At 41.4% G+C, this 17,381-nt stretch overlaps 1 protein-coding gene across 1 annotated transcript in view; it reads left to right on the top strand.

Moving 5' to 3' along the window:
- Positions 1-1,369: 1,369 nt before the first annotated feature.
- The window catches only part of LOC306814755 (pro-neuregulin-1, membrane-bound isoform-like), a gene marked incomplete at both ends in the record, with an annotated part of 61,917 nt that continues 45,905 nt past the window's right edge, over positions 1,370-17,381 (top strand). Inside the window, 4 exons of the mRNA XM_079331134.1 lie at positions 1,370-1,407; positions 2,048-2,172; positions 10,678-10,728; positions 13,577-13,627. Coding sequence (XP_079187260.1) covers positions 1,370-1,407; positions 2,048-2,172; positions 10,678-10,728; positions 13,577-13,627 — 265 coding nt within the window. The remainder of the gene's footprint in view (positions 1,408-2,047; positions 2,173-10,677; positions 10,729-13,576; positions 13,628-17,381) is intronic.

Raw genomic sequence — 17,381 nt, 5'->3', positions numbered from 1 at the left:
ATGTGTGCGGGGCAAAGAGTCTCTTCACATGGTGAAGCAGGCCACAAAATTGGTATGCATCAATATTACTTAATGTATGGAGAGGACTGAACCAAGTATACAATGGGTGTCTGTATTAAAGTGCCACTTTTTTTATTATTCCTTCCTTTTCACTGTTTACAGTGAATTCTTAAAAACACTAAGCCTCTTTGCACTGCCTTTTGAAGCTTCCTAAGACTACAACTTGCTCTCCATCTAGACAAGTATCTGCAAGTATGGCTGAGAGATAACCTGTTGCAATATAGGAAATATCACATGTCCACACAAGCTGTTAGGTGGTGTAGAATACCGCACGACTCTGGTCAAACCCTCAACAGGCTGTGGTGAAGAAGGATGGCTGGCAAATTAAAAAGCAGGCCACTTTTACTGTTGTATAAGCATAGCTATTAGGTGCAAAATTTTCACACAAAGATACAATAGCATTCAATTTTTAGACATTTCTGTCAGTGCCTTTTATTACTTTTTTTCTCATATATTCAGGGTTGCCATGAGCTCAGATCTGTTCTTGTATGCCATCTGAAGTGCAGCCCAGTTAATTAATTCAGCACTGGGAACTGGGCTCTTAGCATTTCCTGAGAAGGGAGCCCAAATACTCAGCTTTTCATTTCTTTACCATTTGAGAAAACCTGAGTAAATTGCCAATCCTAGCTTGGCTGCTTCTGTCTCTTGCAAGCCCAGTGTCCTCGAGAAAGCAGTCCTCTTACAGGACATGGGGGAAGCTCCTGTGGTGCAGGTTTGTGGCAGAGTTTGGTGTGAAGCACACTGCCTTCATTCCATAAGGAGTTTCACATAGAGGCAGGGAAGGCTGAGCCAACAAGCAGATGTTTGGATAGCAGATGGGATAGTGTCCTGTGGTGGAAGTAGGGGTGGCTCACAAGGATGTGTTGAAAACTGGCATTGAACATTTCGTTTGCTTCAGAAGCCCACACTGCTGCAACAGACCTGCTTGTGGTCTGAACCAAGCCCTCCAAGGGGCAACCAGTTGTGATTTCTGCACAGAGAGCTGGGAGACATGGCAGTGCTGAAGCAAACCAACTCCCCAGGCAGTGTTTAGCTCAGCAACCCTGGTGGTCAATGAGCTTTTAGAGTGAGCAACTGCTGCCTCCTGGGGATCAGCCCTTCAGGTCGGGGTGGGCCAGCTCAGGGACACCAGTGTTCATGCACTCAGTGATGTTCTGTAGATCAGGTTTTGTGTCAAGCAGAAACTTCCCCAGAGCACTTCTTTTAAACAGTAACTGGGAACAGCAGTAATGTGTGCATTTTCCCCAAGCTAGTCATTCTCTGCAGTCTAGATAATGGGATTATTGCCATCCTGTGAGTTGGGGACCCCATGAATGACACCAGAACATGTTCCTACAAAATTAATGGGTAGGCAGGAGTTCTGCATTTGAAAATCTAATCTTAAAACCTTGGAGACTGATTAAATTACATCTCTGAGCCAGGAACAAAATGTAGCTTCATGCAAATTGTGCTCCTGCCCATGTTTTTTTTTTTTTTTTGTTAGCACTGGAGAATGATTTACTATTGGGACTTCAGAGGCTGTTAGAGAGTGTGGTGTGCTCTAATCTCATGATTATTTAGTCAGATGTTAGGAACTACAGTACTAACCCAGAATTCTACTACTGGTAATATGAACCTGTAGGGAAGGGTAATCTATTTTAATATTACACCCATCTCAGTGGCATCTGGATAGCCAACAATTTGGCTGAGAGAGGATGGTTGTTGGATGGTTGTTTTCCAGATTTCCTTTAGGAGCAAAGACTTCTCTTATATAGAAAAGCATAAGCAAGTATCTTTATTTGGGTTCATGAATATGCCTGTTTTCCAGCAGCCTGTAAGAGATTTTTTTTTTATTCTCCCTTCTTTCAAGCATGTATAGTGTTGATCTGTCAGTAAGAATGGAAGACAAGACTCTCTGTGGAAAGGGGTTGGGAAAAAGGTACTTTAGTTGATGCAATGACTGTTATTCTAGTACAGGATGTTTATATGTTTTTTTCTGGTTTCACAGGAAGTACTCTGAGCTTCACATTTACAGAGCCACGTTGGCCGATGCTGGGGAATACGTATGCAGAGTGAGCAGCAAGCTAGGAAATGACAGTACTAAAGCCAGTGTTATCATCACAGACACCAATGGTAAGGCTTGATTCATTATTTTACTGTCACATTCAGAAAGATCATGTACTAAAGCTGCCAGCAGGACAAAGGGCTTAGGAGCAGAACAAAGCTTGGCAAGTGAAGTGGAAGGGAAAGCACTGGAATCTATTAGGCATACTAAGAAAAGTAGCAGGGCCTGACTTGTCTATTATGTAGTTGAGATGCTCAGTTTGCCTTACAGACAAATGGTTTGTCTCCTACAGATCTCGGGACAGATCAGCATTTTCTGTGTAACACCAAGTTGAAGACACAGTCTAAATAGTCAAGATCAGAAAAAGATAAAGGGAATATTATTCTAATTCCTGTTATACTCAGTGTGGGAAGTTGCATTTAACCTGAAGCATGTCATATGTGAACTGCTAAACCAGCTCATTTTACTTTGAGTAATATTTGTATTACTCTGATTGCCACCATTTTTACTTTCACATGTTTTCTTTTGATTTCTAAAACAATAAACACAAAGGCATGAATGTATCTGAAGGCCAATTATTCAAACACTTAAGTGTGATTCAGATACTTTGATTCAGGTATTGTGATTTAGGAGTATTTCCTGAGGAGTAGAGCTTATCATTAAATAGATAGCATTCAGACTTACTCAAAAGTTTTACAGTTATTGTAGATTGCTGTTTTCGCTGGAATAATTTCCTTTACAGGGAACTCCAATTGCTTCTGATGAAGTTTTGTGTTTCCACTGCACATAAATGTATTGCAGCACTATTTCTCCTTTGAAAAGGCAGTGGAGGCATCCACCAGCCACTCAAACTCTCCCCCCATAACACCACAAGCCCATTCCAAGACCATATCCAAACAAACAAACAGTCAGCCCAAGCTGCCGGGTAAGGATGTGCCGCCAATGACACCAAACAGACAAACAATACCAACATTCCCCCAAGATAAACCATAACCAGCACTAAAGACACTTACCAATCACCCACACCCAGCAATTGACACCATAACTAATCCCTGTAACAAGGATAGGGATTAGACACAACTCCTAGCTTCCCCAAAACAAAGCATAGTCCTAAAAATAAAACAAATTCTATCATAAATTCCCACTCAGCTTCTCTGCGATATCTACGGCCTGAAAAGCCACCTATAAAACTTTAACTATAGGAACCCCCTCCTCCTTCCTCCCCACGTTTCCTTCATACTTTCTAGTTCTGCATTTAACTATTTACCTCATTAGACACTAATACATTGTAGGATATTCCACGACATACGGTAATGCTATGCCAATTTAACTCAAATATTTACTCCCACAAGATAATACACAGTTCTACTTCCAGAGACACCTTTGTTTCAGGTACGATATGACCCAAATGACCTTACCCCCAGCCAAACTACAAGCATCCTTTGAGACTGAAACTACTTCCCTATACTTACAAACTCACTCCCAGAAAGGAGGAACGTCCAAGTATTGCTTTGAGTTCAGCTGAAATCTTGTTTTTCAAGTGTGGCTTTGACTAATTCAGCTCCCATAATTCAAACTCCAGTGTCCAGTCAGTTGTGAAGTACAAAAAAAGCATGTCCTCATTAGCAAACAAAGCTGAAGTTCTCTGCATGTCATAGATGAATTAAAGATGTTATAGCAATGTGAATTTACCAGGCATGCTTTTCTGTTCCACATTTCTGTGCTCTTAAGAGGGAGATAGGCATTTATATAAACAGAAAACCAAATGTAAACATTTTCCAGTGGGATTTGTCTTTGTCTATCTGCTGTTTTTTAATCACACAGCAATTACTTGACTGTATTCACTGTGTGTATTTGCTATTTTATTTCATCAACTGAAAAATCTCAAGTGCTAGAATTTCATTCTTGCTGTATGGTATTATAATCATAAGCAGATGTCAGGAGACTGATATAAAAGATCAAGTGTTATTTACTGGAATGTTACTAAGAGGAAAAATGGGTAGGTGTTTCTGTGTAGTTTTCTCTGGGTTTCCATGAATACAAATTTTGGTTGCTCATTAGCTGCTTACATGGAAAGCTCCTATACTGTTTCCAGAACTCAACTGCAGGCACTGTGCCTAGGCAGTGATATAGATAAATGCAAAAAAAAAAAAAAGAGCTTGACCATTTTCTATTACTTTCTCAGACAAGGAATGGTGTCATGGGAGTACATACAGGACCACCTCATTCCTGTGCTACGTGACATGGATTTTTCAACTTCTTTTTAGGCTATGCTGAATGACTACAAAACACTCCTGCTACAAAGGGGGCAGGAGCTTGGTCTCAGTAGAAAGTATTTGCAGCAAGTCCTGTTATGTGCATCCATAACATATACATTAAAATCTATCTGTTATGAGGAGTAAGTTGTTTAAAACACTGACATGCATGCAAACACAGGGCAAACTGGAATCCAGTCTAAACATGCCAGCTGGCTCTTGTCCGTAAAGATCTGGGCTGGAAACTCAGTGATATCTGAACTGGAACATCTCAGTGATATTTGATCATTTAGACTCAGGCGTGGCAGCATTCATTGGTTGAATAAATCAATCATGCATATTTGGTTGCTACACACACATATCTGACCCCACTCTGCTTACTGTTCCTTACAAATTACCAATAAAATTGTTCATAATTTTCCTGCTAATGGTGGAATTTTCCTCCTGGATTTGAGAAACAGCATGGACAACATCTGGAGACTTAAGAGCAATAGATCCTTACAGCCTCAAAGAGCAACATCTGCCTTGCAAACAGTGAGAGACCCCCTGCATGGGTGACCTCCTCACCCCTCCTTCCCCCACATTCCCTGACCTCTTCCCCTTGCTAGCTTAATGACAGATTTGGGATCCAAACTCAGTAATGAGCCCTGAAGGGCAGTCATTACTTGGGTCCTGTACAGCTGGGAGGTCCTGCAATATTCATAAGAAAGAAAGAGTTCAAAATTAAAAGAAAACGCCAAAACAACAAATAAAAATCCAGCAATTTAGCTCTTACTTGTTATTACCTGTTAGTGGGCTTTTGGGGAGGCCCTTGTGGTCCAGTGTAGCATAGCAGTCCCTGTAGAAAACTGAAGTGTGGGTATCTGAGAAGGCTGAATCTCTCAAAGTGAGGAGAGAGATTGCTTCTTCCACCTCCAGCAGATAGGGTAACAGTGAGGTGAAGAAAAATGCACTAGAGGGCCTGACTTTCTTATAGTCGTGGTCTGCTCTGCCATGTGAAGCCTATCTTAAATTATTACCTTTAATTTAGTGACCTCACCTGGTCATATTTATTATGTATGCCCTGCTATCTGCAAGCTAGATCTTTCTTTCCCTTTGTGCTGTTTACTTTTAAGAGTGAGGGTAGATGAGGTAATGGCCTTTCTGAGAATGGGGTTATTTTTATTTTCACTGTAAGATTAATGTTTTTCGATATCCAAAAAAAAAAAAAAATCTGTTTTTAAATTCCCTGGAATTTTGTCAAACTAGAACTACTTTAGTTGAAATTTTCTTTACTGGTGTATGCCATGAAAGAGAGCCCCAAGGCCAGACCAAAGGTCTATTTATCATGGTGCCTTGTCTCTAACATAACTACCAATGGACATTAGGAAAAAACTTATGAAGAACAAGGCAAATGTGTTGAGGCTTTCATCCCAAGGATTCAAAAAGCCATGCATTTACCACCAAGATTGCTGATTTCAGTTTCCTGCTCCAAGCACAGAAAGCCAAGTATTTCTCAGTAAAAACAGTTGTAAAATGTTTTTGCTGTTTTCAGTGAGCAAAGACCTTAATTTCTCCTGATCTCATTCCCTAAACTGGTAAAGTTTTTTTGGCTAAAATATAGACAAACATAATAGTAACTCCTGTCCTTCTTACTGTTATCATAAATGTTGTTACTTAAAACTGCTAAATGTGCTCTTGTGAAAGTTTTTGCTGTGCATAAGCATGAACGCACATCCCACACAAACTGCATTAACCTACATAGACTTTTAAATTTTCCCAATTTTATGGAAAGAAATATAAACCTTTGTCTATAGAGCCAAGTGTGTGGATTAAAAATGTAACAAATATAAAAATACCTAGACTAACACCATTTTTACTAGTCTTAATAGCAAGTGGTAGGAGCTATTCTGTTCTCTTTTAAATTTATAATGACTGTGACTTGCCCACAGGATATGAGCTGCCTTCTTATTTTCATTCACTCATACTCATGTATGCTCCCCTAAGAAAGATTGTAATTGAGGTCAAAATAGAGGCATGAAATTCTCCTGGTGTTGTATAAATAGTGCACAAGTTTACTGTAACAAATTTATAGTAACTGCTTTTTTTTGTGCATACTAATTTCTTGCTTCACCCAAGCAGAACCCTTGCAGTGAATTTTTCAGGGATTTTCTTATCGGGACCTTATTATGCTTAGTAAATAATACTGACAGAATACTTCATACCACAGCTAAAGCTTTCAACTTGCTTGCAAAACCCTGTATTTAGTCAACTAGCTAAGTGATATCTTTTTGATAAGAGTCAGGCATGCTCTATCTATGTGTGTGGTGTCAGTCTTTTCCATTAAAACCTGTTGGCCTGATTGCTTTCCCCCTCTGAGGATGTTTTCTGTGCCCAGCATGTTTCAGGGTGCAAAAGGGTGGATTCATACAGAGATATTTCAAAAGCCAAAAGTCTTCAGTTCTTGTTCTGCTGGGTTGTGTGCCAGATTTGAGGTGAGCACTATTCCTTGATGTCTGTGGAAAGTGAGTTGATGTAGTTTGTCTCATCAGTGTGGGTGGCTGGGGCAGTTCTGTCTGAATTGATGGGTACAAGAATTACTCAGGTGATCTGTTTATGTACCTCAATTTTATGCAGTGGTGAGCTTTGGTGAATTAATTTGCTACACAATGGCCTGTGCAGGCTTCTGGATTTGCATCCATGGGACTTGCAGTAGTAGTAACAGCTCCAAGTTGTACTGTAATCAATAAGGATCTGATATTCATAATTCATTGAATTTTAATTTGCTCTTTCTCTTCTGAAGACAGACAGTAGCTTAGCTTCAAGAAGATGACTGAGAAATAAATAAATGAAAGCATCTTGTATCTAGTACCCATAGAGCATGTGACAAACTATGAAATACTTCAAATGCAAAAAAAGTCCCTTCTTCTGTCCAAGACTTGATTAAAATAGGAGATCAGGGTACCTCTTCTCTGTAGCATAATTACAGGCAACTTGGGACATAGTTTGTTTTGAATTGGCTGGCATAATGAGTCACATTTTCACCTGGAGCAAATCAGCACACTTAGACCAATGTCACTGATTTGGTCTTAGAAAGAAATGTGGCCATCACTCAGTTTGGTATTGTAACTCCCCTAGGAGTACTCTTGAACATTTCCTTGCAATTTGACATACTTGTATTGAGAGCAATGTTCCTTTAATCTGGCTCAGGTTAGTAGTTTTGGAGGAAAATGGGGAAAAGTTTCCTAATTTTAAGAAACTAATAATTTGGTCAGTGCTCGCCCTGTGTCTTTGACTACATATGCCTGCATGCCTCTGAGGCCCCAGACTAATGCCTTACCAACCATCTACACAGCTACACAATCTACTCTGCTCTACCATCTACAGACAGAGTGAGAGATCCAGTGCTCCCCTTTCCTCAAGGTGTATGTTAGTTTGTGTCATTGTTTGCAACATTCAGATGATATATCACCCTAATAGCACCAACAATTTACATCACTGCCACACAGTATACGTCAGGATGACAAAAAAAACTACTGATGGTGTCATGGTGTCTGAATCCTCCTCAGAGCCCAGGTTGTTGTCCCTTTCAGGGTTCTCAGAGCAACCACCTGCAAGGCCTGAACTAAAACCTATGAGATCAACCAAATCCCTTTTGCTTGCTCAAGCAGGGTTTTTTGCCTGACAAACTAACTGGCGGAAAAAAAAGCTGTGAGGGCATTCACAGAGCTGTTCACAACAGCAGCTGTAAGGCTCTTAAATATTTAGTTATCCTGGAGAAAATGTTTTGGCTGAGGAGGAGAATGACCTCCTGCCTCAGAGACAAACAGCAGAGCTTGTTGCCCACGCAACAAGGAGTGGTCTCCCCTCAGCAGCCAGAACATAGTTCCCTGTCTGGAAGGATGGATCAATGCATCAGGGCCAGCAAGGTGACAGGCTTGCTGGGAGTCCTGTGTGAGTTAAAGGAGCTCTTCCCTGGTGTGTCAGACTAAACAGCAGAAGATACTCCTGGCCTGAATACCAAGGAAACGTGAGACTGAGAAGCTACAGAGACCTGCTCTTTGAAATATCCCCAAACAGGGATCTCCCATGGATCCTTCTGTATTTTTATATAAATATGCCCCTGCACAAGCATACCCAGTTTGAGGAAATAGCACTTCACCAAGACTCAGTATTCCTAGAAGTGCCAGGGAACAGGACTGGTTGTAGTCTCTGAGGTGGCTGCTCCTCATGGGAATTTAAACGTGATGATGAAGACAAGGCTGCAGGCTGCCTTCTCCATCCTAGCAGTCTGCAGCAGCAAAAGTATTATGATTGAAAAATGGTTCCAGCTCTTTCACCTCAGGCAAGTACTGATGGCCTGCTATGAGAAGCTTCTTCTTTGCTTCTTGTGTTCAGATAGCTTGTCATGTGGTTCTGTGCTAGCCTTCCCAGGCACCATAAAATTCCTTTCTTATGGTTGTGGTGCACATGTTGTGTCTTCCAAAAGTTAGCATCCTCTGTTAGTGTTGCTAACACAAATGTTACTGGTGGGACTTGATAAAGTGTGACTTTGCCACATGTTTTCCAAACGTATTTCTCAGCACGTTTCAGGTGTAGGAGGCTCTGGCTGTATTTTCCACTGGCAGGGAAGCTTCCCGTCGGCGTTTGGACTAACACAGCTGGGCTGGGGAGGTGCCAGTAAGAAATGTTCCATCAATCTCAGCACAGGCACTAAATGGAACATGGTTTCTTTAATGGTGAAAGAAAAGTTTACTCCAGTTATGCCAGATGCTGAAGTATGCAGCTGTGAGACCTGTTCCATCTCCTGACGTGACTAAGAAAGGTTAATTGCTCAGACAACCCAGCTGCACAATAGAGTAACTGCCATTATACCCAAAAAATGATCCTGAAAGCTGTCTGGCTACAGGCTACTGTGTTCCAATGCCTAATGCAAAGGTTTTGACCTTAAAAATTTTACTTATGATACACACTTTCATGCCATGCATCACTGGCTGCCAAGGAAATGCTGCATAACATGCTCTCTCTGAAATTGGGATGTACTAACTAGATAAATAGTGTATTTGCCAAAGAAAGCTGTACCCAAATGTAAGAAAAATAAAAAAGAAGAGCAAGCAAGTAAGAAGGTGAAACACAGAGTCAATATTAAAGTTTAACAAGCGGGATATTGAAGGGAAGGCAGTTTGGACTAGTTTTGTCTCTGGTCAAGTTTCTGTGAATTCTGAAGACAATGAGCAGAGAACCACTGGAATCCAGATCCACAAAACAGAAACAAAACATTCCAGAGTTTCCTTTCCTAAATCTCTTATGAGGTATTTTCTACATTCTCTCTGTTTGACTTACTAGGGAATTCTTGGTGTGCCTTGAGGTTTCAGGGCAAAACTTTTTTCTTGGCATTGAAGGCCTTTCTCCAGCTGTAGAGTTGAAACTTGTGCAGCTGCATTGAACTTTACCACTTAATGTCTGAAACATGTTTGAGAACTTGGGGAGGTCCAAGACTGTTGATGAATACAACTGAAGAGTGATTTGTTCACACCTAAGAAATTGTACACAGTTGTGGCTTGCAGGGGCAGCAGAGCACTCACAAATCAATGCTGTCATTGGAACAAGGTCTCTGTGCAAGTCTGTGAAGCCTAAACAAGGCTTTGACATTCTACTTTCTCCCATCTGTGCATTTTGCATTAGCAAGGATCTAAATATGGCAACATCCTCCCCCTTAGCCATCGGCTGGTTCAACAAGTGAGTGCAAGCGATCCGTGCCAGTGGGTGACTAGCAATAGAGTATGGAGATATACATAGGACCAGTATGGAAGCACACTTTTCTCATCTCTTCAGCAAAGCAACTGGTTGATTTCTACCACAGAGCCCCCAGCAGTCCATGAGGGATGGGATTTGCATGTGTGGCTCAGAAGATTTCCCTGAAGTGGCAAGTGACACTATTGGATGTACTTACCAGCAATTCAAGTGATATGAACAGGGACACATCTTTGCAAAATGTAACTGCCTAGAAGCATAAGGAGTGAGTACTCACACTGACGTCTTCCAGAAACAGAGCCATCTGCATGATTTCTCCTGTTGCCACTGATCAGTTATTCCCAGAGGAAAAGGAGAGATTGAACAACTGGCTGCTTTCAGAAGGAGCAGGCTTTTTTCTTCAGTTTTGCTAGTAGGCACTATCATTTTTTGGTTTTTCCCTGAAAAGAAACTTTTTTGTCTGATTGGAGCCTCTGCCCACTGAAGCTTGAACAACTTTTTCTTCTTTACCTTGTCCATTCTGGAGCTGTTAGAGGATCATCTGACACCATATTATAACTTCTTATTGCCTCTTGTGTTTTCCAGAGAGTGCCAGCAAGCTACCAGTATCAACAGAAGTGACAAAAACTTCTTCACGTAAGTTCAATTAACAGTGTCTTTCTGTCTTTCCTTTCATTTCTTCTTGAAATTGCTTCTACAGCTCTGAAACAGCTCCTTCTTAACAGAAAACAATTCATCTACATTCAGTAACTCAATTTCTGCATATCACCTTGCATACTTGAGCTACTTCAGGAACCAAGAAATGAATGAAGAAGGGTTAAGCACACTCTTTATGATCCTGGGGCTGTATTAAGGGAGCTAGTTTGGCCTACAGTTGCCTGGCTGCAGCAGACCAAGTAAATAAGTATTTGTGCTGTTAGGAGCTATGTTTTAAAAAAGCTCTCACCTCCTTCTCCTATAAATCCTAGCTGCTTATGAGTTTGCTGAGTGTATATTCGTATTGATGTGTCCCCAGGAAAGTCCATTGCCTAGACTACTCTGTTCCTCAGGGCTCCACATACAATTCCTGACAACTCTGCAGGGTCGTGAGTGTAGACAGGTAACTCACTGTCAGAAATTTTACCACTTTTGAAGCTGTCTTGGCATACTAGGAGCCTTCTCCAGGTGGTTTCCTTTCAGGCTGATGGAATTGGCTTTCAGCATCTTTCCTGCAGTTGCAGATTGCATACTTCCAGAGTTACTCCTGGAACTGACCTCAGTGAGAAGCTGCTTTCATTATTTAACTGTTAAGAGTTAGTTTATATACAGCCACAATACCAGCACTTGTCTCTACGGATGACTTTGGCTGAGACAATTGTAGATAAAAGTGTATAAGCCGGCAACCCAAGGATTTACAAGATGCAGATACCCTCCTTGGCAAAGAGACTGGGGTCCTGCTAGCTTTTTTGGGAAAGCTATGTCTGGCAGAGATGGGTTTTAGTGTGAAATGACAGTGTTTGTAGGCTAGATCAAGGAAAACAGTGTGATTGCCAGATTTTGCATTTAGCATGCCTGCAGCCTTTCCTTTGATGCATCTGTGTGTGTGGCGACCTACTTCTGAAATCTTGGCATTGCTGCCTGACAGAAGAGACGTTGGATGTGCCCACATTCTTTCATGTTCTCAGTGGGGCCTGTCACTGGTGCTTCACTGGGAATATATGAGACCACATAGCTAATAGCAAGTGTCCTGTAACCATTGGAACCATTTTTGTTCAAGGAAGGTGACACGCTGGTCACTGACTCCACTGGGTTTGCCTTGCCTTCTCCCTTGCACATCAAGAATGTAGTGCCTGCACTTTGCTGCCTTCTTTCCCATGAATTAAAGTTCTTGTTCTTGAGCAGTCTCTTTCCCTGCTTACGTCCCTTTGAGTGCCTGCTGTTACAGTACTGTCCTGCTATTGTGCCTCCAGAGAGGAGGAAGCTGGGATGTTCAAAAAGCTGGCTGCATTCCTGATGAATCTCTGCACTGGCAGATTTCATGCTGGGCAACACATCATGGTATTGTCCTCAGAATGGCAAAAAGCAGTATTTTTAGTGGCTGCTTGTTGAGGTCTCCACATGGAGCTCTGAGGAGGTCTTTGCAGCAGAGACGAGTCCCAAACCCAGCCAGGTGCTGTTTTTTCTGCTGTTCTATCCCTGCTCTGGGTCCAGACAGTGTCTTTCTCTAACTCTTCATGAGTCTCCTGGTGATCAGTAGTGCCTGTGGGTTTGAGCACTGCTGATTTTTTTCCAGGACTTTCAAATTAATGTGTTGTTTATTTACTTGAAGGTAGGCTGTTGTGAAATGGTGGTGTTCAAATCACCAGAATTTAGGTTTCTTGAAGTATTGCTACAGTTACTTTTTGATAATAGGAGGACTTGTAGAGTGATCTTAGTTTTTAAGAGTGGGTTTTTTTCTGCTTAAAACCAGACTTTGTTAGGCAACAGGTTCATCTTTTCTGTGTGATATGACATGTTAATGTTTCACTACAAAGTATGCAGTATGCCTGACCTGATCCCTAGAATTCACAGTCTGGCTGTTAGCCACCTGTACTTCTCACTGGCACATCACATTGCCACCTTAGGCAAAGTATTCTCTCTTCAAATGATTCCTTTCTGCTGATAATACTTCTCAAGCCTTTTCTGGAATTGTTTATTCATGCTTGACACAATATATGATTTGCTAGACAGTGAAACCAATGAAGCCACCCAAACATGTGGCTCTTGCTGTGTGGTTCATGTTCCTATAGTTCAGGAGGTTAGCTTAGCTTCAGGCTACCTGCTTCTTCTATAAACTTTTTTGAGTGCTTCCTTTATGTGAGTTGTGTTGAGGTCCATTTCCCTCCACTGTCCTACAAGATTATTTACCATTCTTTTTCCTTCCTTTGTAAACACTTTGAGGCTGGTGCTATGTTGCATTTTGGTCTGGAATGTGTTCTATTTTCCCTTCCATCTACAGTTCTTTGCAGAGGTGGTGACACTCAGCAACCCTCCTCTCTTTCAAGCCAAAGAAGTCCTTAACTATAGTTGTGATAGACTCAAATTCCTTACTGTTCTATTGGACTTGTGTGAGAAGAAGATAAGAAGCCAGTGCTTCCTGGGGCAGCATGCAGAGCTCCATGACCTACTACTTTCCACTTTCCTCTGATGCTGTCAGAAACAGCTGAAAATTTTACTCTGCCTTTGCCAGTTTTCTCACGGCCTTTCCTCCCAGGACTGTGGAGCATTTCTGCTATAATTGATTATTCACAGAGCGCCTAGGACATGCTGAACCAACTTTGAAGTTCTTTGCTTTCTCAAGCTCTCTCATTTTTTTTTCTCTGCTCTGCTGGGTTTCTGACTGCTGAGGAAAAAATACACAAATAAAAGGAATCTCTACTGGGTGAAGATGTTACGGCTTCTCCAGTATAGTGCTGTAGCTGTGGCTGTATTCTTACAACTTTGTTGTTACTTCTGTGTGTTGCAGAACCCATGCTTAGGATACAAGCTTCAACAGAAGGAACAAACACTTCCTCCTGTAAGTATCTACAAGTTGTTTAAATTATTGCTGGCAAGACCCTCAAGTACATTTCTCCCTTTCTATCTCACAAAAAATGTGCATTAAGAGGTCAGGAGTGACTGGGTGGGATTTCTGAACTACAGGTGCAATTGTCATTTGTTATTTATTATTAGACCTCTCAGATACATGCTCTTTACATATTGTGGCTCAAATGCCTTCCTTCAGAAAAGTCAAATGTAGGTTTGGACAGGGCAAAGGAGGAGGAAATTACCAGTCTTTCCTACTTGGAATTCCCTTTCCTGCCCTCCCCAGACAATGTGTTGCTTCAAACACTCTCCTCTGCCTCCCCAGCCCCTGGCCCTGGGGTAGGTGGAACAGCCTCACATCGAGCCATCCCCACCTGGGTGCATTTCCCTTCATCTGGATGCCAGCTGGTGCTTGTTAGAGTTCCTTGTAGTATTTCTTCTGTGCTCCATATTGTTTTGTGTGCCTTCCCTCAGTTGGGACAGAGAGTCAGAAATGGTTCTTTCCTAGAAAAGAGAGATTGTCTCTCTGCTTATCTCAGGAGGACATTGGGAGCTACCCAGTGGGGAAAGTGACTTTTCTTCTTCAGTATGATGGTTCTCAGGGAAGCACATGTCACAGCCATAATCCTATACAGTGTTACCCTTGAGAACCATTAGGAAGAGCCTTCTAGTCCTTTACTAGAACCAAATCTGCCATCTATGAGCCTAGTTTTGAGCAGTCTGGAAGGCCACTTCACACAGTCAAAGTAAGTGGGAGGTAGGGTATTAATCTTGCTCTAAAGCAGCAAGTATTGCCAGCTGGTAAAAATAGGATGGCAGGTGAGGTAGACCAGTCCTCAGATCCATCCTGACAGTTCCAGGGTTGCTATAAAATGTGCTTTAGAGAAAAGCGTACATGAATGTCCTTAAATTAGCTACTGTAGCAGCATCAGGAGGAAAGCTCAAATCCATATCTCTGGATTTTTCTATGTTATCTTCTCAACTACTAGTCTGATAATTTTTAAGTTTGTACTGAAATAATTAGAGAAATTTGATTGGTTATTTTGAAAGCTTTCTGCCAGCAAGATAAGAAGAGTTGGATTTTGGCCTCCTTTTCCCCTTGATGCCTAGCAGTAGAGTAGGCAGGAATAATTTCTGGAGCAATTTGAAACAGTAAAGTCTCTCTGTTCTGTTCTCAGAAGCATTAATGTATCCTGGAGCTAGTAACATTCAAGTCACTAAAATAAGTAATGGAGGAGAGAGGGCAATACTGGATATTGCTGCCTGTGCTGGGTAGGAAAAGCAGGAGGGAGCCAGTGTTTATTGCTAACAGATGTGAATGTCTACTCACACTACAGAGTGATGAGGGAGTTGACCATGTACTTATTTTAAAGTTCCTTAGGGATTCTCTTTTCTGAATTTCTGTGGGACATGTCCGTTCCACACTTGTAACTGTCAATCTTGTAGCAGCCACAGGAGATAAAATAAACTGTGTCCTTCCACTTCTCAGACAATAACAGATGTTTAGACAGCATGCCAGCACTGTCACTGTTGGGTGGACACTGGGAAAAACCTGAAAACAGCAGTGATTCAGTAGGTTCTCCCCACTAGGTTTTCACAACAACACATCATGTTTTGCTTCTTTTGGAGTTTCAGTGACAGATATTCAGGGAGGAAGAACGTTTAGAAAAAATCCCACCTCTAAAAGACCCTTCACAACTCACCTCCCAAACCTGAAGGTCACTTTTATGTGCACATATTGCTACACTCCTCAAAATCAAGTCCACTTGAAAGTGTGGACATCTATTCTTAAATAAAGCAGAAAGAACAACCATTAGGATTAACTTTCCTCACTAGGTTACAACTTTCATTTTCTTTCACAATTAAGTCTCTGTGATAGGTTTTTTGCTGCTGAAAGAAGTGAACAAACCAACAGCAGTGCTGTGTGCTCTCACTACCAAGGACTGCAGAGGCTATTCTTAATCACATTAGGAAATTTGGGCCTGGAAGACATTTTTCTACCCCTCATTTCCCAGGACTGGCATACCCTGAAACAAGCACCTTATGACCCTATGATTTTCTTCTTTTCAGAAGATGTGAGACTCCACCATAATGCCTTGTTATTAAGGGTTCAGTCAACTCTATATTCAAGACTGGAGAATGAAAACATGGTGGTCTTTTTACTCTCCTGGGGCTTGTTAAAGAAATCTTGGCTTCTCACCCCAATAGCATACATATGGCAGTTTTCCTTTTCCTCAGAAAATTGGTCCCAAAACTTGTATTCTTTTTTGTAAATTACAACATACATGGAAAGAAATTCAAAAGCAATCAGGTTTCCTAGGCTAAAATCATCAGCACTGCACATAGGCTTCTGGTGGAAGTATTATTCAGGGACATTTTTATGGTGTAAAAGGGGAAAAGGGAATTGATGGGATGCAGGCTGTTTACGATTACCACAGTTCCTGTTGGGTTGTGTGGGAACCACAAACAGCACAGTATATGTGTACAGGCCAGGAATGGTTCTACACTTAAACTTACTGTTTCTATGGACAGCATCAGTCTGGAAACCCATGCTCTGAGAGCTATACTGGATCAAAAGCTGAGCATTTATACCAGTAGGAAATTAGGAAGTTGCACAGAGGCAGAGTCTGTGGGAATACATGTCAAGTAGAAGCATTTGCTTAGCTGCACCTTGCAGCATTACCCTCGTTTGTTTGTGCTGCTACTAAGGGCTTCTCCCTAAGATGTCTGTGGAGGCACTTCCCCCAGCAAAGAGCCAGGACATGCCGTGTAGTTGGCATGTTTCAGATGTCATTGTCTTGCACGGCCATTCTCAGTTCAGGTTTGTCTGTTTGGTGAGCTGGGCATCATCCTTCCATCACTTGGAACATATTCTCTGCAGCATGCTTCCTCCAGTCCTGTATTTAGGAGGTTGGTACAATGCAGATAGAGGCAAGAATATGGATGAAAAATAGGTGGGAGTCTGATCCCACCTTGCCTGTGGCTTCTTTTTCAGTGAAATACAAAATTAGTTTCTTTAGCTTTCTCCTGGAGAGAAAGACCCATTGCTGGTCATCTGCCTCACAGATGACTTTAGACTTGTTTTCCTACAGACTTTCTTGTTGGCCTCTAAAACCTGCACCAGAAATTTTAATATGAAACGTTAATTGGGTAAGAAATGTGCCAGCTTGGATTGCTCATCTTTCCTCTCTGGAATTATTAACTTACAAGCTCCAGGCCTGGCATAGCAAGGCACTTTGCTAACACTTCATCTTCTTGTCATGCAGTAAGAGATTCCAACATGTATATTAAATTATATTCAGATACAGCACAGAGAAAGGAAGTTTACAAAGACCTTTTGCCTGTCACCTTTTTTTGAGTACAATACTGAACTGCGTTGATAAAAATGTCAATGCTGAGCAATCAAACCTTCAATGGCATGTTGTTAGGGTCATTGGTTTACAGAGTAATTTTAACAGGAATATTTTTGCATATACAAAGTAAGCGGCCTGGCCAATAAATCATCTGTGTTCTAGGATTTTAAAAAACAAGTTAATTGCTAAATTCTGTGTTCCTTCATCTCCTAAAGTGAATCCAGTTCTTTTCCCTGAAGTCAACTTTCAAAAAGCATGAATTTTATAAAACTCATACAGACATAAGTCAGGGCTTCTGGAAGACAAAGGGCTTGGGCCCCAAATGGTATAGTTTTATATGGCCTTTTATTTTTACTTAAGAATACCCAAACCTGAAAAGACCTTCTGGTTTTA

The sequence above is a fragment of the Erithacus rubecula genome, assembly GCF_903797595.1.
Source record: "Erithacus rubecula genome assembly, contig: SUPER_Z_unloc_2, whole genome shotgun sequence".
NCBI classification, from domain to species: Eukaryota; Metazoa; Chordata; class Aves; order Passeriformes; family Muscicapidae; genus Erithacus; species Erithacus rubecula.
This window is presented reverse-complemented; position numbering and strand designations above follow the sequence as displayed.